This window comes from Sceloporus occidentalis, unplaced genomic scaffold (genome assembly GCF_023333645.1).
Source record: "Sceloporus occidentalis isolate IW3139 unplaced genomic scaffold, rSceOcc1.0.p SCAF_74, whole genome shotgun sequence".
In the NCBI taxonomy this organism is placed as follows: Eukaryota; Metazoa; Chordata; class Lepidosauria; order Squamata; family Phrynosomatidae; genus Sceloporus; species Sceloporus occidentalis.
In genome coordinates, this window is record NW_028317054.1 from 3,467,571 (window position 1) to 3,492,154 (window position 24,584).

The following is a 24,584-nucleotide window of genomic DNA, read 5'->3' on the forward strand; positions in this document are numbered from 1 at the left end:
TTGGAGGCATTTATCATGAAATTCATTGCCCGTTGGCCACATTCACTCACGCTCTATTAATATGTTTCCCTACCTTCTTTGTCCGCATCTTCTCAGACATAACCCGACGGGAACATCCGTCAAAATGGTGACATCTTTCGGTGACATCCTCTCCCCGGATTGGAGGATCGTCACTGGAATTGGTGTCATTTTGGCAGAGGTTCCCGCAGGGTTATGTCTGCGGAGATGTGGACGAAGACAGCAGATTGAAGGTAGCAGACAAGGAAGAAGAAGATGCGGAAGTGGTCAGCAAAGAAAGTAGGGTAACATTTCGAGACAGTGAACGAGAAAGAGCGAGTGAACGTGGGCTCTAGAATGTAAGACGAAAATTCTGAGGTCTTTGCTTTGTTTCATGGAGGGTCCGCACTTGTTTTCGTGGCTTCATACGAATTGACAAATTTACCAAAATTTAGAAAATTTTCCATTAGTACAAATCCAAATGCACATTATCTATATTTGTCTGTATTGTGTGTGTGTGTGTGTATATACATATACATATATATATATACACACACACACATACATATATATATATATATATATATATATATATATATACACACACACACACACACACATATATATATATATATACATATATTATATATACATACACACACAATACAGACAAATAGGGATCAGTTGGCTATCCACAGAACTATCCAAAAACTACTATTATCCATTATAAGCTAGAATGAACATACACGTCTCTCCTGCTCCCAATTGTAACTCAAACTGCTATTTGCATCCTGAAACCCCTGGTTGCCTGGGGGTGATGGGAGTTCTAGACCAAAAGCAGCTGCTGTGGCCTCAGCAGCCCCAAACTGGCATAGCCTATTTCGAAGCTTGCGTCTGCGTGCTAGGCACTTTCCATGTTCTACCCATGTCAGGATCTGATGGCTGTGTAAGTTATGTATTCATCTGAACAGAACCACTACACTTAGTTGCAGGCTATCATCAACCAATTCATTCTCTTGCTTGAAAATCAAGTCATCCAATTACTCCTTGACTAATCAAGGCTGTTTTGGCTTTTGCTTTTTTTCAAAGGTACTCAACAGCATAAACAGTTCACTTACAAGAAATGGAAAGGGGCTAATCAACAGAATTATTGTTTTGCTGCTATAATTTGTGCTATTTAAATGTAGGCGCTGATTGGACTGGAAGTTTTATAATATTGCTCGTAACGCTAGCTGATACAAATGCGCGGCGGCCTTTGTCTGCCTCCAGCCAGGACGGCCACTTAATAAGATATAAATGCACAAATGTCGCAGAGCCTTGTGGAAATCTTTATGCCGAAGAATTTATTTATTTATTTTTTTAAATGGATAATTTGCAGCAGAATAATAAAGCGACTACAAATCCATAGCATTGGCTGGATACCCAATGCTAAACGTCAGGACTTTATAATAGAATACTAGGTCAAATTGCAAGCTAAGACTTATGAATATTCCACAATTACAGCCCAGCCTATTCCAAAGTGAAAATAATGAGACCTTCTAAAGTGGTAGATTGGTACACGATACAGCAGTGAAGTGACGGGGAAAAAAATATGATATATCTAAAAAAATTATATATATATATATACATATATATATATATATATATATATATATATATATATATATTTATTTATTTTTAAACTGTCACATTATGCCAAATCACAAGTCTTACATACATAATTTTAAGTCTTTAAATACATAAAGTTTCCTCTCTCTCTTATAAGCAATGAGAAAGCTGCCATCTTAATGTTGCACTGGCCACCTTCAAACATTTATGGCAATATACTTGCCCTAGAACTATGATGGAAAGTGTGAAAAGGATAGGATAGATAGAGAGTCAACGTCTTCGCTACCTTGGGTAAAAAAAAAAAAGAAAAAAAAAAAGAAGGTGGGGGGCAAGGTGAGAAGCAAAACAACAGCAGCTTATTTCGCCATCAGCTCAAGATGTGCCTTCAATTTATTCATGTCACACATGTTGGAGATATTAATAAACTTGACATGTCCGATGGGATGCTGCTAGAGATATGTGGCTATTTCTATTTTCACTCTACAAAGAAAATGCACAGAATGACGAGTGGGTCATTGTTCCATTGAAACAATGTTCAATGTTCTAATTTGCTGTTCATCACAAAAAGCACTCAACCCAGCTTGCAAAGGGTGGAGGAGTGGGAAGCTGCAGCTCCAGCGCTAAAAAGTTCTGCTCCAGAAGCAAGTAAACTTCTCCTGTACAGAATGGAAACCCAGCTGGACTTGCATGGGGCTCTACAAACTGATGTTTCGCTGTGTCTACACAGGACCAATGGTCAACTGAATAAGGACAACGGACAACCATTAATAGTGGTCTATAAAAGGGACACTACAGCCATATGCACCTTACTGCATAAGATAATTGGTTCTGCAGAATTCCCCTCATGTGCATTTGCCCCACTGCCTGTGCCCCCGAGCCCCCCCCCCCCGCTATTTTACATACAGGAGATGTGTGTGTGGCTGTGGTGTCCATGTTCAGCTGGTATACATGTGATTGATGCTGCCACACAATATAGGAAGGAAGAGTACTCAAGTACTTCTCCTGGTGAAATCACATGAGATTTAAGGATCTCAATGATCTCCTCTTCAGCTTATGAGAATACATTTTCTTTTGTAAGATATCATCTTCTTTAAAACCAATATGGCTATAACCATTTTTTGGGCTTTGAGTGGAGGACATTGAAGTTAATGCATGCATAGAGATACAAGTAAACACACCCAAGATAACTGTAAAAATATATCATTTAATGTAAAATGATTAAGATTCAAGAAATTTGCAAGACCGTTGGAAGAAATATTTCGTTTTAAATTCCAAGCCCTTAAAGCAGATTAGGGAACAACCTAATTTACCAGCTTTTTGTAGTAATTGGAATAACTGCTATTCTCGCATAAAAGTGAGTCTTATGTTCCATGAAAAACATTAAATCAACAAAGTAAAACAACCTTGGGTTATAAGCAAGTGACAATCTCTAAATTCTTGGTTCACTAAAATGTAATGCTCTAATCTAAACAGAAATGCAAATGTCTTTCAACCCATTCATTAACCCGTACTGTGTTTCTCTTTTTCCTCTTCCCTAATAATTTGCCAATATATCACCCTCTTTCTTTTGCCTTCAAAAACAGATTTAATAACATTTAATTCATACTTTCACATTTTTACATAGTTACATATTTCTTGATGAATATTTCATATGTTCAAAAAATAAGACAATTCTGAATATTTAATATCAAAATCACTACATAAGACTTTATGAATATTTTATGTTTCACTATATATCATGATTTAAAAAAAATAAATAAAAATGTTTTATATTTATATATATATATATATATATATATATATATATATATATATATATATATATTTTATTTAGATAATTTATGGAAGTGGACTTCAACCAAGCATAGAAAGGATTCCACACCTGTCAGTATCTATTGCAGCGAGTATTCTAATAAGACACAACGCCAGACTTGTGCAAGCACTTGGGGCTTTCTCTTTGGCTTTGTAAGAAGCTTTAGTCTTAAGTTTTGTCTCCTCTAAGTGCTAACTAGTTGTAATCATTTGCCTTCTAATTGTGGAGATTTATCTGCTTTTCTTATGCATGGAACGTAGCTATTAAAGCTGAATGGAGATGGTGTGAATATAGGTTAAATTGGGTGAAATTAAAGCAAATTACTCTTGGATGTAAAATTCTGAATATAGAATCCACAAATGATTTGCAACTCTTCGTTGTGATTCTTATCGAGCCCTGCGCAAAGAAGAAAAAGTTACTTATTTTACAATAAATTAGTTTTACTATTATCCGAGATAAATGGAATTGTACATGTTTTACTTCAAATCATAAATCTGTAATTTAAAGAAAATCGGTTATTTGAAGGGGAAAAATGCCACTATAAAACCAGCCGAGTGCATCCGATGTAGGCAATAATCTTTTAATATGAATTTCATAAGCTTAATTTGAAAGTTTAAAAATACAGGAAAAACCCAAACCTGTGAGTTTAAAAACAAACACATTTGAAGAGTCTGCCTCTCCCTCCAACATCAGCTGGACCTTACTCAGGAGACATGTCCAAACCTGGCTTGGCCTATTATTTACTCATATTAATAATATGAGAGTTGGTGGTTGGTATAAATGCCACCAACTGTCCCAGAAAACAAGGCTATGAACAATAACATATCATTAGCTATGTACGAATAAAAGCTTACATTTGATGAGGGAACCATTTTGCTTTCTAGGAGACCAAAGCACTGGTCAAATATGAAGTATAGTCTACTTCTTTATAACAGGCTAATATTAGGCATTCAGATCTTTGTTTCACCCCAAAAGCTGGCTTCTTGCAATATGTTCTACCAAATAATCTAGCATGTCAACATATCCGGCCACCAGCGCAGCACTTATGGAACGCTTAGCGAGAAGAATTTACAAAGAGGTGATGTTAGGAAGCTCTACTTCACACAAAAAAAAGTCGATCAGAAGCGGTAGAGGTTAATATAGTTGGGAAACTTAAACATGCGAGATGGGATAGGTATATGGCAACGCAACATTTAAGACAATTCCAAGGACCTTTTAGGTTTAGGTGGTCTTTCAAAGAGTTAATAAAACATGGCCAGAGCATTTGGCCAACTGGTTGTCATTAGCCATTAAAATCTGTTTCTAGAAGTTATATGCACATTCAATATAAATGTTAGAACCGTGCCTTTCTAGCATGACATCCAGAGGGGACACTAGTACAAAAGGTGTACTACACAACTGATAAAGCAAATCACGCCTTAAAACGTAGAAGAAAAGAAACCATAACCTTAAATATAAAGCACCTTGTTTATACGAATGCAGCACGGGCTTCAACAGGCTAGTATGATTTTACCATTCTATATCCTTCCATTAAGGTTATGCGCCCTGTTCTTTTGCAGCATTCTGTAATATAATATTCATTCATTTAAGCAAATTCTGATATTTAGGATGAAAAGAGAAGAGAATCCCACAGTATGTGGAACAATCCCAATAATTTAGCCAAACTCCCCGTACCATAATTTAGACAAGAGCAGCACACAGATTGTCTGCAACACAATATCATTATAGAAAATCATAGCATTTTCCGTGATGGCCTAAATGACAAGTTTAATTTAAAAACAAAATTATATGAGATCTAAGATCTGCCTTGTGCAGACTGCATGTGGAATGAAAATTGGTTATAAGATATAGTGTAAAAAAAAACTATTAGATTCCTTCTAAATTCCCTGTTTTCACACATCTACTTTACAATACCAAAAGCTAGGCTCCTGTGCATAAGAGAAACATAGTTTTTGGGAATTCGGCCAATTCTTGTTTTGCTAAACTTAAGGTGAGAACCTAAGAAATACCGTTTTTTTTCCCCCAGTATATGCCAAACCAAATGTAAGAAAGCCTACCATACATATGGGCTGCACACAAAGCCAATTCAGGTAACAGTACACAACTTATGGCAGGTAAGCACACACGATGGGGGGTATAGGTCCTACCTTTACCAACAAAACTATCTAGACAAACACATTTTTGCACCTCCAGCACACCCGCATTTGTTGATGATTCATCCTTCTAGCCACGCGACATGTACTATAGAAGAGCGCATGCGCAATTTTGTATTGAAAGGAGAGCTCCAGCCTTAGCCGTCTTATTTAACTCCTCCCCCAGCTGCCTCTACCAAAGCAGGGAGCATACCATGGTATGCTTCCTGAACATGCTCATCAGCACTCCCATCAAAATCAAGACAGGTAACAGCCAATCACATGCAGGCTAAACATTAACAAGCAACAATGGGAAATTAAAGCAGCGCTCTCCTTCCCCTTGTTACATATACCTCCTCCACCCACCTTGAGCTGTACTCTATAGTAGTGCCAAGGGTTTTTCTTTCATTTTTGGGCTTTAGCTTTTTTTTTTATTAAGATGGTAGCCATCTGTTAACACTGGGCTATTGGCATCTATTTCTCTTTCGCAGTTATAATTTAATAGTGGTTGCTGGATCATTTGATATATGATATATAATCTTTCTTGGTTCCATTGTAGGCCTCCACTCTATTGGTATACATTTGGCAACTAGCCCTGGGCCTGTAGGTTGAGTAGAGTGTGTTCAGAAGTTTTCTTTCAGGTCGATTACAATAAAAGTTACATTTACTTTACGCATGGCTGATATAGGACAACTCCTAAATAGTAAAGTAGCTTAAAAGTTACCCTTGCGGACATGTAGATCAGTGTGTCGGAATGGCAGAGCCATTATATAAAGCATTTCCTCCTCTGAAGCACTCTCCTTTTTCCTCACCCTACATTTATTAAAGGCTGCCTGAACCAATCAATAGTAATCAGAAACGTAATATCAGGAGAGATCTTTATAAGGACTATTCAGATCCTGAGAAAAGGAAAAAGGAAGAGCTGGTCCCACAATATACCCATATGGTGGGATTTTTATATTTATATATATATATATATATTATTTTTCTAGAAAGTCACAGATCCGATCAAGATCAAGCATGTTTTGTTTTTTTCCTAGGTATGAAAAATGATGTGTTTAAATTAACTCTATATGTCCACGGATGAACAAAAAAAAATCAGTGTGCTGTCAAAAATCGAAACCATGCAACGTAGTGCCGTCTGACCACCGGAGAAACATCCGGTATATTATATATATATATATAAAATGCAGTCACACCGTTCAAATTATGAAAGAAAAAAAGACAAAGCAAAGGAAGGGGCTGTTGCTGTCATTGGTCGCAAACAATTTATAGTAATTGCGCAATCTCTTCAGAAGCCAATCTGAACCAAAGTGCAACAATTTCCCCGCGCTGATTATCTAGTACTATCAGAATTTAACTGAATGGGCCTTACAGCTGCAGACCCTGGCACATGAGATAACGCATGTATTGCCGGAATTCCAGCATTTCCAAGTCCCTGATCCAGGAACCCCGACGGAGCAACCAGAACATTCTCAGTGCAATCTACCCATTTAAGATTCTGGTACGGTCATAAGTAGACCAGCAGAGTTTATTGATGGATCTCCTCTACCCTAGGAGGTCACACACATTCCCCACTAAAGAGGCGACAACATGAATACCTGTCAGCAGATCTTTTCATAGGGCTTCCTTATCTTGTCATTGATATAACATAAAACACCAATAAACCGTTGATTATTGAAGGACTATATACGCACCATTTAACTTATGGTCAAATATTTGGACATTATTGAATACACAAAGAAAAGACCGCAATCCTTCTATACGTGTGCTGCAATTATATATGTAACCTATGCATGTTATGACGTGCACAACAAATTTAAAGCTGTAGTAAGCTGCGCCCGCGATTAATTAACGTAGTCGTGGGCACACATGGAGTCAAAGAGAAACCCTTTTGGTTTTTTTTTTAGCTGCCAGCGTGGATGGTAAAGTACATCGGCAGCTGTGACGCTCTTCGGTTCTGCCTGTAGACATGGACTTCACTGAAATTGTACAGAATGAAATCAAAGCAGAGAAAATAAAGATGTGCTCGGGTGCACGTGCACTGCTCTGGGGGGGGGGGGGGGGGAACAAAACATAACAAAAAACACTTGCGTCCGCTAGTAACATTCGATGCATCTTAACTTCCATCAGAGCCAACGTTAGAAGGCGCTTTAGCAGATTTCCCATTGTCCCCGGCCCCCACCCCAGTACAAAGAACACAATTTTCCTTTATACTAGAACTTCTAACTCAAACTCCTTTAATGGTAAACATTTCCCTCAATATGGTTTATATGTCAAATCCATCACCAAGAAAAATTTTGTTTTCAAAAGACTTCCTTGCCACAGTAGTTAAATTTTTTCCCCCATTTTTTTCTCTCTTTTCTTTTTTTTTTTTACAAGCATCAGGCTGAGCAAACCATGATTGAAGGAAGCCATCTTATGCACATTTCTGTTGTCCCACATCATTCCGAACAAACCTTTTTAGATCGTTAACTACCACAGGAGTGCTGATTACACAGGCAATGGCAATTTCCTAACCAATGACCACCTGAACAATGATGTGTTCAGCTTCTCAGACCCCGAAGCCTTTCAAAAGGTGAGTCATTTCACAGTTTGGAACTACATCTCCATAGCAACATCCCTTTGAGGGCTTTAGAATCACCATCTAGTAAATTCTATGATCATCAAGCTCAACCATTCCCAATGGTTCTTTTCACAGCAGATGGAAAAGGAAGCCTTGAAATTTTACAGTCTATTTCAAGCAATTCATCTGGCAGCCTATTAGAATTCAAAATATTTCGACCTTCAATCACAAAGCATGTTATCTGAAGCTGTGGCGATCACAAGTCAAGACAAGCAGACGTTTTAGCTTAATCATCCATGATGAGAAGAGACTGACAAAAACTCTTAATTCAGCCACCAGCAAAATGCTTATTTTAACGGCATGAAAGTCTTTCAACAAGCAATGAAAACACACCGTGCACCATTTTGTCGCAAGCCTTAAACTCGAACAAAAAAAAAAAAAAAAAAAAAAGAATTCAGTGTTTTTGCTAGCAGGTATATCTGCTTCCGCTAGACAGACAGATCTTAGAAATCATTAGAAAAATAATTTGCCAGCTCAAGAGAGAACAGACATTAACTCTTCTCGTGAGAAAGGCCTAGAACGTTTATTGTTTTATATTTTATTTCATTTCACTAAAAGGGGTTAAAAAGCAGTAGTGGTGTCGTACTTTACTCTTTATTTTTTTTGCTCTGCAAATCCAAAATTGGCAAATTGAGGGACACCCCAATTATTCTGCAAAATCTAAGAAATGCTCCCGGTAATATTCTTAACAAGAAAGGTTCTACCAATTATTTCCACACAATTTAATTCCCTCTGGGTCACAGGCTTTTGTTACTTAAATTATTCTTTTCTTTGTTTCTCTCTTTTTTTTTTCATTTTAATTCTTTCTGCATCCACAGGAATAATCACTATTTCATTGTGTTTGAAAGACTCAACTTTGAAATCTATTATAGCGCCAGGCTCCATTACTCTCCATTTTGAAAGACAATTCCCCCTTATTTTGACCTTGATTACACATTAAAATACTAAATTAATATTTATACAGTTAATATTACAATATAAAAAGACAAACTGATTAAAAATATTCAAGGACCTTGTTTAACACAACTTTCTGCAGTCTCTGCTTTCAAATCCCCCTTTGTCAACATGACCGGAATTATTTCTGCATTTTCCTGTGATTTCATCATTTAAAATATGCTTGCAAAGAAAAAAATAATACAATGAGTCACATGGAAAACGCTTACTTTGACATTGCAATACAACTGCTCCAGTATAATGACCGAGACGCATTTGAATGTATATTTTAGCCGGGTCATGCTCAGAGCGCTATCACCATCACTTTATATTGATGATTTTGGACCGCTTTGCTGTCCTGATCCCGTATTCAACTGCACGCCTCACACTTACATTACCCTATTTATGGACACGCTGCTCCGCGGATTACCTGTCGTGCATGGATCATGGCTTCCATTTAAAGGTTTATAGAGAGAGGTGGGTCACATAAAAGGCTACTCCTGAAAAGACAAAACTATGATGTATATCTAAATATATTAAACCCCATGTCATCCCCATGTTTCGCCTCTATCTCCGTCAGATCCTCCTCCTTGTTCCTCTTCCCCTCGGATCTACGATTCTAGCATTCTGCACCTATTAATTACCCCTTGGTCTGTGGCACATGATTAGTCCCAGTACAACCCCTTAGAATTAACCTCAACACGTGATATTTCTCATCGTCTACAGTGCTCTTAACCTATGGAGGATCGTGATGGGGAAAGAAGGCTGCATCAAGGATGGAAAAGTCACTCGCATATGACACCTGAACGAGGAGGGGTTCTAATTACTATACGATTAGAGTATGCATTCATAACATTTACCAGTAGTACACTCTTAGATTTCATGGCGTCAATGATTTTCCAGTTCTGTAGGACATCTTGGAAATATTGTTAGCGTTGTTTTCTATTGTATGTTGACATCCTGATAACTTCTTTTACATTAATACAGCCCCCACATAGGTTTCAATGAATCATCTTGCAGATATAAGACACTGGTTATGATCATTTAGCTTCTCAGCTAGTCGCTTTCATTCCATGCGATTAAATATCCAACAGCCTAACACCAACCTCCAAAATCCCAAAGACCTGACAGGCAACAGGTTTGAGCCTCACAATGGATTATCTAAAACCAGATGACCAGAGCTTTCAGACGTTTATTAGCCATCACTTCAGTTTTTCTACTTTACACAAGAGAGATTAGACCTTGATGGCACCTAATAGAGCTCTAACAATATCTGATGCTTAACTTCAAAGTATATATTTTTACATTTATATTTTCTATATTGCAAAAGGGGACATTTGTATCCACGTATTGTGTTAAAAGATAGAAAGGACAAAATGTGCTTAATGTGTTAATGAACACAGTCAATGTTAACTACTTAATATAAGTGGGGGGGGGGTTTTAGGCCAGCTTGTTCTATATTTCCAGGACCAAGTGGGCTTTGTTCCTAATGCACCGAGGTCTGAAAGGAGGATGGATCGTTAGAAGCTGCTTCCTCACGCAACGATCTGGTGAATAACCGGCAGGTAACACACTTCACAATTAAGCGTATTGTGGCATTGAATGACATGTCTGTTAACCAATCATTTCTCTGCTTTTAACCCAAATGTCAAAACAACAATAACGCCCACACCCTACACTCATGCCATTGTCAGCGTGAGACTGACAAAGGGCGAGTGTCTTAAATCAAATGCCTGGTTAGGCAATGTGCGATTATATAGTGATAAATTAATGTCCAAAGGACACAGCCGTTGTACAGCGGTGCAGAATATGATGGCGCTATAGAAAAGAAAAAAGTATTCCTGCTCCAAATACATGTCGAGAATGTAATTATTTTTTGCCATGAAACAACGACCGCAGATATATACTAGCTGTACCCATAGTACTTGATACTAGTCTGGGGTACCAAGGAAAAGAAACTGTTTAGGGCTCTCGTTTAAGACTGACAGCTAGAAAGACAAGCAAAATGCTAAATGTTTTAAAGAGAGACAGTTTACGGTTCCTGTTGGTTCCACTAAAGAACTCATATTAAACTCATAATAAAAGTTTTTTAATATGCATTCCTACAAACAAAAATAAATCACCTTCTTGAGGTAGAAGTTGCAGCTCTCCAGCTGTCCTCCTCCTCTGTGGTCTGACAATTCTTGACACCGACTGGCTGCTTGAAGTGGCCAATCAGTAGCAGGAATGTACTCTCCATTGAAATCAGAGGGGGCATTAAATAGACCCCGCATGCAGCATTTGTTGAGCCAACGCTGGAGTCGACAGTAAGTACATCATGTGCATGAAGATGGGTTCGGACGAACATATCTCCTGCAAGCAAAATTGTTGGAGGTGGGAGAAAAGGCAAATGCATTTGCAAAAGGGACACAACAGGAAAAAAATATAAAAACAATTCTACTTTTACTTAAAACAGCAGAACAATGGTGCAGCCAGACCTCCAAATTCCCTACAAAAGGACCACAACACCTTTCAGTTCCTTGGCGTGCGCTGAAGGTTAGTACTTGGCATGTGGATAAGCGTAGAAAAGATCACGTAACCAAGCATTTTGGGAAAACATTGTTTGAGAAAAGTAATTTTTTTTATACTAACCATAAGCCAGATCTAAGGAAAGAAAAGTATGTCAATTTTACCACCACACGTAACCACAGAATGCAAACATTTTAAGCACACAACAAAGCAATTAAAATAAAATTTAATGGTATCTCTTCGTAATAAACATACATAGAAAGAAGAAAATATCCAATACATTATACTTCCGCTGCTCTGTAATTTTACGTGGAGGTGTAACATATAAAGCTTTTCAGCGCTAGTAAACTTTGAAAACCGTTTCTGTCTACTCGAATACACATCTGTATAGGTTTTAATACGGTGGCTCTCAAATAGTGCTTACAATATGAACGACGGGCTGTTCTGTGTTTTTTTACACTGAAAAACGCTAAGAAATGCCAAACAAAGCTTAAAAATGAAGGAAAAAAAATGGTCTTGCACAAATGGTCTTAAAAATATCATTTTATTTACACAGTTTAATTTATAAACATAATTTTGCTGTTTCTATACAAATTGTGACTTTTAGAGCTGCCGAGCACCATGATACAGTCACAGACCGAGGAACAGAACGAAGGACATCTCAGGGGTACGGCTGGGTCTCTAGGTGAGGAAACGCACAAGGCCCTGAGAACCACCTGGAAATGACATACATCCTGAAGGACACATCAAATATTGGTGGAAGATTATATTAATGACATATAATGGTGTATTAATGATTATTTAATCTTCAGGGGCTGAGAAAGATTTGAAAATGTAAAGCAACATATTGGGCAATGTAAAATATTTTGAGATATTGGGTCAAAGGAGAGAAAAAGTTCTAAGGAGACAGACATAAGAGCTTCTTGTGTGCAGACATACAAGGGCGTATGAAACAAAGGACTTATCGATAGGACTTTAACCTTGGCCACTGCTTTTCTGGTCAGTCACAAGAACGAGGGCTGCCTATTAAGACCAGAGTTGCCCAAATATAATAAAAACAAATAAATAAATGAAAGTCTGCTAAATGTGAGTTGTCCCCCCCCCCCCCCAACATGCGCGTGGACTAATTTTATGGCTTCTAGAAGAAAGTCTGTCTGGCTCCTAAGAAATAAATATATATGAAAAAAAATCCCTCTAACCCCACCCAACATGGAACATTTTATTTTCTCTGTTTTTATCACAAGGGGTGCTTTTAAGATCTTTACATAGCTAAAGTTGGAGACAACATAAAGTAACAGAAAACCCTCATAAATCACAGAATATGCAACATTTCAGGGAGTTTCAGTTGTTTTCATTATTTCAAAGATTCCTGGATTTTCATTTCAACGTGCAGCAGTTTTCCATCCAAATCTGAGTTAATCGTTTGCTCCTCTAATAGGAGACCTAAATTGCTCTTTTAATGATGAAAGGCCATAAATGTTCAAAACCTATCCACAGAAAGCTGACCACAGTTTTTGTTTTCGGGAATACACATCTGTGGATAATTTAATGTAAAAGTATAACACTATGATTGCTTAATGCAATCTTAATTAACATTCTTTCGGGATTTTCTTTTCCAAAAATAAGAGGGAATATACACGTAAGAGAACGAACAGCTAGAAATGCACATAACCCATACAAAGTAAAATTAAAAACGCGAATAGTCCAGCGCAGACATTTTAAGAGGAAAAACACTAAATTAAAGCGATTCTGCCAATTCACATACACACAATTCACATACGTTACAAGAAACGTTTAAACATATAATATCTCCTACAGGAAGACCAGCTGGATATATCGATTGACAGCAGACTGATAGGACAGGGACCCTCTTGTAGAAGTTAACTTTTGACATCGTTTCTATGATGCTAAACACGTGTATCCACAAGTTATACCGTAAAAGTAGTAAGATAAATTGTACAACACCCCCCCTAACAACCCTTTCACAACCACAGGACATAACATTACGCCACAAAATAAAGTAGTTGCAGGGACCATTAGGACATAATAGTACGTCCTTACGGAATTATTGTAGCAGTGGCTCTGATGCCCCGTTAGCCCTTAGTTCCCTGGCTGCAGGAACTAATTGGAGTCTGCTAAAGTCATGTGATTACTAATCACAAAAATCACATGCTTTCACGTGACAAAACTAAACGTTTGTGAAGGCTGGTTTAGTCAGACGATCTGCTTCTCGCCTCTCTCACTTTGATCAGAGGGAACAGAGAACCACTAAAAATGCAGTCCCCTGCAGAGCACAACGGCCCCTTTAAACACAACTTTGTGCAATAATACCTGATCAATACTTTGCGTTGATTTTTTTTATTTATCTTTATTTTTTGTGTTAGTTTGGTGGGTTGGTAGACAGAATTAGGGGTAGTATAAAGAGGTTTAGTTTAAGAGGAGAGGAAATATTTTCTCTATTTTGTTTTTTTATGTATTCAAGGTAAATGTTAGACCATGCTAACGGTATTGAAGGAAAGCTCATAGACCTCAAAGCCAGAAGTCAGGATCCTGCCCACTCTGAGGCTCTTGCATGCTTTTCAGAACTAGCCATAGAAAACGATTGCCAATTAAAATGAAAGAAAAAGGGCTATAATGATGTGTTAATTGCGGCTGCAAAGCACTTTGAATCCCTGAGAAAGGGGATAAAACAGTGACCTGCCAGAGCCGAGCTTACCCCATCAGATCTTAAAGAGCAGGAGACAAAGCAGTTAATTTTGATTGTTTCTCATTTAAAGGGAACCAATCATGAAAATTGAGACTTTTACTTTAATGTCAAGCTGCCTCATGCCCCAGACAGCAAAAGGATTATACATTTGCAATAACCTTCTCTCTACAAGAGCCATTTATGTGCTCCTTCCTCACGGATGCCATACACAAGGACTACCCCCCTACATAATAATATTCCTTGCCAAACCAAGTCTGAGTCATATCCCGATATATCGCTATCTAGGGCAGGTCAATAACATTTCAGAAGGCAGTGCACAAGTATGTATAGGACATAACATTAAAATAGGACTTCTGTGATTCAACCAACCCAGTTGCCATTCAGACAATTTTTCAAGCCAACACTGTTAACTACATCCATTAATCCCCTAAAATAATGTTTTCAAGGTAGTTCTGAGTTACGCCAACAGATCTGAATGGTTTATATGTGGATTTCTTGCATGGGTTACGGGGAGGAAGCTCAGATATCTGCAAGAATGGCTGAGCTGCCCTGTACAATGCATAGTCAAATCAGTGTGATTCAACAAAACTCACATTGCTGATTGAACTATGCATGATATAGGGCCAGCCCTTCTTGGACAAGAAACCTGGCTCTTTCACCTTAGTGAATAAACGCCTTAATCTCTGCCGGGACCTAATTTATGAATTACTCATGCGATCTCCTCACATACAGTCACCTGCCACATCTGTGATTCTGATTTGCTGAAGAGTTTGATTCTTTTAGTAAAAAAAGTAGCAGAAAAATGTAAAAGTCAGTTATCCCCCCAGATCTGCCGCTGTATGAAGTTTTCACCTGTTTTGTCTAACAGTAGGTGATGTATTAGCGAGGCCGTAGTAGGCATCTACTAATGTAAAAGCAATAGGCACCGTCCTTGGTATAAATTACTCCCCTCCAACTCTGAAACATTTTCCAAAGCATACCATGCCTCGAAAATGCCAACACTCTGCTGGCCAATTAACTTAATTCTACATCAGAACAGAATAATTGTTACTGGTAGCAGAAAATGTTAGGTTTTGGGGTCAACAAAAAGAAACAAAATGGTAAGAGTTACAGTTCATTCTATTGTAACGCCTCTAAAATCACTCTTACATGTATAGGTTATACATTTGTGTTCATTTTCAAGAGGCAAACGGCTCTTGTGCAGATGTTCTTTGAAACGATCGATACCCCAAGACGTACCTTACATACGTTTTGATACTTTACATAAAAAAAACTTTATTCCAAACCAAGGTACTGCCCCTTTAAATGCAACGGGCTGGATATGTCAGTATTCACGCTACAGCTCTGGACACAGACACTTGACGAGATATATATATATATATATATATATATATATATATATATATATATATATATATATATATATATATATATATTAGTACTTTTTCCTTTTTTATTCTTTAAAAAATAGTGTTTTTGCATACAGAATCCCTGTTGCGTTTAGTGAATAATCTACTTTACCTTTGCTGAATTTACCTTGCCGGGGAACCCAGACTACCCGCCAACGGCGCTTAGAGTGCTGGAGCATTCGGCTATTGTTACCGTTTAAAAGCCCAGCGCCGATTCTTTAAAAGCATCTGGGAGGGGACAAAAACTGGTGACATATTTGCATAAAAAAAGGCAATTTCCTTTCCATTAATACCCTAAATAGCCAAGAACGAAGCTGTTCTGCCAAAAAAAAAAAAAAAAAAAAGCCTAAAATATGTATTACCGTAGTAAGCCGGTTATCTCAATCAGCGATAAATTTACACCATTAGTTTCATGTGTAGTATTTCACACGGCAAAATCCTTCCAGCACGCTGAACTTTAGTGACCAGTCACATTATAATATTCCTTTACAAAAAGGATTGATTTTCCGGAGCCTGATACAAGTTCTGAAAGGGTGCGCAGAAGCTTTGCAAGAAGTAGCTTAGAAGAAATATTTTAGCTGGTTTAGAGCTGGAACAGAACGTCTAGGCCCCCGGCGATTGGGGATAACATGCAGTTTCTTCAAAAGCCGCAGTCGTTCTGTTGACCAACGTGACCTTTAAAGAGGGTCACCTATGTAGCTCCTAGCGTCGGTAAATGAATGTTAAAACTAACTTATGGATTTAAAGTATATGATTTTATCACAATAAGATGAGGATGAGCGGAGAGGCAGATGGTGGCTAAATCTATGTAACTAATCGGAGCACCAGGCATGTGATGGATCTCCATATGGTAGGCACGGCCTATGTAACCATGTACTACTGCATTACCAATACCGTATAATAATAATATCATCCAATGTACGTCTCTTTAAAGCACGGTCTTAAAAATCTTTATTATGAATGTGTGTGTTTAAAATTTGCAACAACAACCAAAAAAAAAATATGGCGAAGAAGTAGCTGAGAATAAACAATTAATATTCAATTAAAATCAACATTGCCATATTACAGACACAAAAAACAGAGAGGTCCACAACCAGAAACTTTTTCCTTAAGCAAAAAAAGAAAGAAAACATCACCATTTCCTTGTCGCAATTTAAATTATTCTAGCGTGTAACACTTTAATTGTTTTAAACAAAGCTAGTGTCATAGACACAAAAGAATTTCTTGCAAAACGAGCCTCGTGAGTAATTTTTACGCTTCTGCTGATGGTTGATGAGTGATGAGCATTTTGCTCAAATTTATATACGGGGCCCATCAGAGGCAACAGGTGGCTTGCGGGGAAAAAAAAAAAAAAAAAAAGGTAAAGGATAGAACGAAGACGAATGAAACTCATCTTATTATTGAGAATTAAAATAAAAGATTTTATAAGTTCCTAGTTCTAACATTTAAAAAAAAAAAAAACATTCAAAATAAAGTGCCATGTTTTAAAGTCAATCATCTTGGGGGCGCGAAGAAGGCAAAAACTAGCCTTCAACAAGTAAGTAGAGAAGTAATCAGCGTGATAGTAATCAGCGTGATGGGAATCGCCCTCCGCAATCTCCCATATATCTTGGGGTGACCATCGAAGCCACCAGCCAAACACGTGGGATAATGTTAATAGCAGGAGAATATATATTATATTTTATAACCTGGGCCACCGGGTGTTACAATATAACATTTTGCACAACCGAACAGATATCTGACCAAAAATATCACGACGGACAATGAAGCCTCCAGGTCTGCAGATGGAGGACATTTATTGGAACAAAATGAGAAAAGCAGACTTTTGTGAATAGTAACCCACATTACTGTAAGTAGCACCGTATTTTATGCTAAAGTACCAAGAAGAATTCCACATGCCAACATATGAACAAAAACAGAATATAAAAGATGAGGATCATAAAAGATAAATGGGATTATATATTTCAAATTATGATATAAAAAGAAAAATAAACACCTCGATAAACCATAACCTCTCTAATTATTTTGCTTGAATCCTCCTTAAATATAAGACTGCTGGTAATACTGCTAGACTGTCTATTGCTTTGCCTTTTATTGGCAATTCCTTCTAACCCAAGCCTTCCACACCCGTTGAGTGGATCCATTTGGCCATCGTTAGTCCTCAAACCCATTTCCACTTATAGAACAAAGGCTCAAGATTCCCTGAAACCGCACAAATGTGTTATAGACAATCGCCCCGGTTGCTTATTTAGGTTTCTAGGCGATTTCAAAGCAATTGGCTGTGGCTCCTTAAAAAGATGAGGAAGTATAAGAGGAAGAAAAGACAAACAAGGCGAGCCCCCCCCCCCCCCCAATCAAATAATAGGTTCCGAGAATATTCCTGAATACACAGTCTGGGAATAATTCATGATGCTTCCGAATAACATTTTGACAAAAGCATGTAAAATTGAAAAGATGTTTTACCTTTGCATCTGTATCAACAGAGCAGGAAGAAAAAGATTTCCAAGTATAATACTGACCACGGAGACCGAGGGGAAATTATCCACCAGAAAATACATTTTTCATAACCTGCCCTAAAAGGCTAATGGGCCGACACGTTTCTATTTGGAATGCAACAGAAACAATTTACATAGGAAAAAAAAAAAGGAAACTTGTCAAACACACACACGGTTTTACACAGAGGCATTTCCCTGTCATTCCCTACAGAGCTTAATACAAAATCCTCTAAAAAGCTTTTTTTGTGGGGTTTTTTTTTTTTTAAGAAAGAAATAAAAAAACCAAAAAAAAAAAAAAAACCATACGTCTTCTTCATTTTGCTAAATGCCATTGGTAAGGCAGATCGTACTCACATTATTTTATAGAGCCGTTAAATTTTATCGCTCTCTGCAGTCTACAGAGTACTCCAAAGTTTATAAATGCCGCCGGGGTAATATCCGTTGGCCCCTAAAGTAGAATTAAAGAACGCAAATGCTTCACATGCTTCCTAATGAATGGTCTTCCGAATAGGCTAATGACTTAGTTTGCATAGTTTAACGCGAACAAAGCACTTGCCCAGAGCACACATGGGCCGGTAGAGAATGCCCCTGCACACCATGATGAATAGGATGGTACACGAGAGATAGAAAGTGAAAGGCAGGGCATTAGGAGAACCTGAGCGTTCAAATGAGACAAATCAGAACAGCATCTACTGGTGTGCGAAGGCCCACGGCTGAAGACATGCGTGTTTAAAAAAATACAAGCCACTGTCCCACACAGCCGGAAATAGATTCCTTAGCCTTTTCCAAATGGACGTACCCGCTGTACAGCACTGGGGAGTATGATGGCGCTACATAAATCAACAGATACTGTAGCATGCTGCGCACAATGGCTCCAGCCTCCATGGTCATTACACAGCAACACTCCAGTATGTATAAGAATACATCGAACTCTATATTTATAGGGTAAAGTTTGTTTGGCGTTGCCAATGAGACATCAACACACACATACATATATTATATACATATATATCCCCTTCGTGACAAAGGCTGATTCTATTTTTTGTACCCTTCGTGACAATGGCTGTTTTATCGTTTCTGCGGTGTTTGTGTTTAGCTGTAATTTTCTCTTAACCCATTTACTAAACCCACACAAGTTATATATTGTTTTTTTCAGGACAAGAAGGGCTTTCTTCAGACACCATAATTTTTTATATATGATGTAATTTTCTATAATAAAAATAATAAAATATGACGAAAAATTGAAAAAAAAAAAAAATTTCTCACTTTTATTTGAAAAATCTTTTATTCATCATAAAAAACTACTGAAAAAACCTGCTAAATAGATTCTACTATTTGTCCCGAGTTTAGAAATACCCAATGTTTTTATGTTTTTTTGCTTTCTTCTACACGTTATGGGGCAATAAGTACAAGTAGCGTTTTGCTATTTCAAAACCATTTTTCTCTGAATCTGGTAATTCTGTCTCTATGTGGTATTTGGGGCATCTTTGAAGCCAGCAAATTAAATTTACCCCACCAAACCATATATTTTTGAAAACTAGACACCCCAGGGTATTTTAGATGCTGATAGTTTAACCCTTTCCATGCACTAATCCTACCACCAACCCTTGTCAAAGTTTGTGATAGTAATTGTTTTTGCTGTTTTTTAAACATACTTTGTACTTCAGGTGTAAAATTACAGCTCCTGGTATGTTGTTGCTGTCACACAACACCCCGATATGTGTTCAGCAACATCTCCTGAGTACATTGATACCCCACATGCATGGGTTTGTCAGATTGTTTGGGGGCAAAAGGGCCAAATTTGGAACATGCCTCCTCAGCCGTATACCGCTGCATGGCAACAATTGCAGCAAAAATAGTGGGGAAGGAAAGGGTTAATGGCTCTAATAAAAAAAATTAAAAAAACCCTAAAAAAAGTACAAAAAAAAAAAGTAAAAAAAAATGTAAAAAAAATAGAACCCCAAAAACAATTGCCACTATGCAAGATCACTGTTTATGCAGTGATCAATGGCAATGAAGGGGTTAATATTAAATGGGTGGCTCTTATAAGAGCCTTTGGATCAATATATATATATATATATATATTATTGAGAATACCTGAAAACACACTGATCTGTCTCTCTCCCTCACTAGAAGCAAGTGAAGGAGGGAGGCAGATCCAATACTGATCAAAGGCAATGTTTAGAAAACATTGCCTTTGATTTAGCAAATCATGATCACTCTTATGAGTGATCTGACCACTAGGGGTGTTATTCACTGGATGTCCATGACATCCAGCAACACCCCCCCCCCCGATGATGACAGCAGGCTCCGCCCCCGGCTTGATGGGCGCCGCCATCTTGAAACACCGCATGTGTTTCGAAGACGCCGGCACCGGGAAGGTAAGTTGAGCATTTAGGAAGCGATCGCGAGTCGCTTCCTTTGCTAAACAGGTGTTGCAAAGATGCCTCGATACTGAGGCATCTTAGCAACACCAGCTAAGCAAAGGAAGCGACTCGCGATCGCTTCCTAAACCCGTTTTTCGGCCATGTTTGAAAGACGTGCAGTCTTTCAAACATGTTTTTTTATTTGCTCCTAGGAGCGATCGGGGGGGGGCCGGGAATGTTTTTTTTGGTGTTGCTCAATGCCTCGATGTCGAGGCATTAGAGCAACACCGTTTGAGTGAAAAAAAATCGATCGCGGATCGATTTTTTCACCCGTTTAAAGACGTGCCGGTCCTGGCACGTCAATTGTCATAATCGTCACGATTTTCGGTGACGTGCCCGGACCGGCAATTGTCATCAAGGGGATATAGAACCCCAAAGCTTGTTCAGGCCAACTAGAAGCCAGTTCACATGCTTTTTAAATTACCCAACCATGGTAATCTCCACTGCCTATGCTGGAACTCTGTTCCACTTATCCACCACCCTTTCAACAAAGGATATCCTTATGCTAAATTAAAAATGTACACTTAAAAAATAAATACATGATAAGCATGATTTTATTTGTAATAACACACACAGGTTAACATGGATGAGTTCATACGCTCCGATATTTGCCCGTTGTATGATGTCAGAAGAAAAGTTTTCCGTAACACTTCTTCCATGAGCTGCATACACTGATTAAGTATTCAGTAAACACGCAAACATCACTAGAGTTAAATGTAAATTCACCCGTTTGGATCCGGTAAACTCCTCGGACGCACACGGTTAACACAGCAGTAGCCAATAAAACACGCGTGGCTGATGGATCCCTTTATCTTCCGGTAATTTTACATTCACTGCACGGCGGTATAAGGCACCGTACAGAACAACTTTCCTTCTTCGGCCATTATTGTGCACAAAACTGTCGCAGAGCCCGCATCACACGACAGTTTCTGGCCTACAAGGTCACGTTGAAAAGACCCTGCTGGGAAAACTTAACAAGTTCCATCTGTAAACAGCATGCCACTGGCTGCGGTTATCTCACCAAAAGAAGGATGCCCTTCACAGGAGACACGGAGTTTGCAGCTTAAATCCAAGTTGCAATGATATGTTATCATGTATCGCGTGGCTCAATAACGTGCTCTGTGCTGGCTGGCGGACACCTAAATACCCACCTTGTTATACTATCAAAGAGCTAGTTTCACAGAAATGTCAGTAGAGAATATCATATATAATGTATGTATACACATTTATACGACGTATTATATATATATATATATATATATATATATATATATATATATATATATATATATATATATATATATATATATACACACACACACATTAAACACAAACGTGTATATCTTTATTATACAAACACATCATACATGCACACACGGTATATTATACACACACATTTTGTATATATGTCACTTAAGACACTGTTCTAGTAAAATAAAAAATGTATATAAAGTTTTTTTCCAATAAAGAGTAGAAAATATTACAGTAATACATTTTATTAGCAGGTCTATAGCGCAGGGATATTTTTAGATACCTCTATACCAGACTTTGTAACTCACATCTCTTTCCATGCAAAAAATTAGTGTGCAATGTTGTCCAAACTGACCCCTCGCATTAATTAGTTTCACAATTTCCAGACAAGTAAAAAATAGGAGCACAATATGTATCGTTCATGCGAGCGAATAACAGATTGCTGCTTCAAGATGAAATATGGATTCTATTCAAGTTAGTCCAAGCAAGCGGAAACATATTTGGATAATTCTGTATAGAAATCTTAAACAAGTTAGAAAATAATCCTGCCAAATAGCAAAATAAAAAGTGCCAAAACAAACATTTTAATGTGTATATAATATGCCCAAAATGTCATGTAAAGAAACTGCACCAAATTTTACGTGCAAAGAAAAAGCATGCAAATCTATGGAGATTTTGGGTGTAATAAGCATAATTCCAATACATAAAATAATCTGTGAAAAAGCTCTACAGAAGCAATAAATATCCTTCTGCTTTACTTATATTTTATTTTGTTAGGTGGCAAGTGCTCTTATTTGATTGCATGCCAAGTACTTCTTCTGTTACATAAAAAAAGTATACAAAGGTTTCGTGTACACAGCGATCTAATAGTATGAAAAAAAGCATAATAGAAGTTAAGGTAGAATGAGGATAATATAAGAAAAGTAAAGGCTAATTCCTTAGGGAGAGACGACTTTCCAAACAAAAAAACCCAAAAAGCTTCAAGAAGCACTTTACTAACTTTGAGATCTTAAGCCATTAAACAAAAGAAATGCCACAAAGGAGGTGAGGGAAGAATGTCTTCCAGACAAGAAAGGATCATATTAAATAACGTCAGACACCAAAAGGATAATACGATCAATAAGACGCCATAGTGATACGCAAGAGGGACGAGTCACATGATTCCACATCAGAAAATCCTTTAAATAGTGAAGATATTTACTCGGCTGCTACACCAGAAATATATTATATATATTACATATAAAATATAAATATTTCATAATATATTTAATCTATATGCAGACATGATCTGCGACTCTGGAAACATACCCCGCTTAAATAGAATGCGCAACAAATGCCCGCCGTGCCCGGGATATAACATACTAGTTGTATGTGCTGTCTTTATCAGACTTCGAAGTAGTAAATGGATTTAATTAAAAAGCACCCTTGCTCGGTCAATAGAATTGCATTGGGGGGTATCTAGTTTAAAGTTTTCCGTAAGGAAACCGAGATCCGTGTCTTATTAATAGGACACAACTAGCATTTCTAATTAGATTTAATCAATCATGGTCAATTAGCCGGCAAATTGTTAATTTATCAACAATATCTGTTCTGTCTCCCGTGATTATAACAGGGATCCCACGGAACTGGCTGATCCCAGAGCTAGACCTCCGAGAAAATTATTTAGTTAAAACTATTTTAGAATATACCCAATTTGGGCACTTTTTAGTCAAATATTCCTGAAAAAAATAGCATATGAGAAATCTCTAATGCAGCGACGAGATTGATTAAAGCTATACATTTTCAATACGCGATACAAAAGAGATAAATAAATCAAATAGCTTAGCCGTCAAACAATTTTTAATATAAAAGCTTTGATAAAGTAAGAGTATTAGCGGGAAAGGAACTAGCATGGCATGACAGCCCCTACAGAGAAAATAAGATATAAAGCAAGCAACAATCATTTCATAAGTGCTACTACTGTAAATCTCTTCCCACAAACTAAATAAAGAGAACATGGAAATCCTTTCAAAGCGCTAGTTTAAAAAGAGCGCAGAGGAAACCAGGCACCTTACAGCGTGTACCGCGGGTGATCAAAATGCAAAGCATCTCTCCAAAGAGCCCCAAACTCCGTGTCACCAAGATGTGGCAAACCTCCCAGTCTCTTTCCACAGTATTATGTAATAGTGTTTGGTTCTAGACGGTTGGATCCATAGATGGACAATTCTAGTGTTTGGGATGACTGGCATGACGTGGTACGGTAAGAAGGTTGGCCTTCATGGAGCGTTGGTTTGTTGTATATACAAACACCGCAAAAGAAACTGACCACATGCCTATCCGTAAAGGACATTCAGTGCCGTTAGTGGACCGTGACAGCAGTATTTATACAGCACAATACCGAATAACATTTCTTCTGGATGTTCAGAAGCAGAAATCTGCTGAAATGGCTGCGGGAGGTTAGAGAGGACCTACACTTATCTATACAAAAATATATGCAGATCCGCTCAAACAAATTTGAGGATTTTCCAAGAAAATGAAATGTCACTTACGCATGAGATGAAAGATTCCATCGCAAGCACTGATGTGCGACAAGAAAGCGTTCCCCAGACCTTGTCCTGCGCTGGCTCCCTTCACGAGACCGGCTATATCCACCACATTCAGAAAGGCTGGTACTTTGCTGGAGAACAGAGGAAAAAATCA

General features: G+C 37.8%; 1 protein-coding gene across 2 annotated transcripts in view; it reads right to left on the bottom strand.

Moving 5' to 3' along the window:
- Positions 1 to 24,584, bottom strand: part of LOC149285967 (obg-like ATPase 1) — a 67,189-nt gene that overhangs the window by 38,967 nt on the left and 3,638 nt on the right. For both annotated transcript variants that reach the window (XM_089494713.1, XM_089494714.1), the window contains one exon: positions 24,434 to 24,561. In XM_089494713.1, coding sequence (XP_089350839.1) covers positions 24,434 to 24,561 — 128 coding nt within the window. The remainder of the gene's footprint in view (positions 1 to 24,433; positions 24,562 to 24,584) is intronic.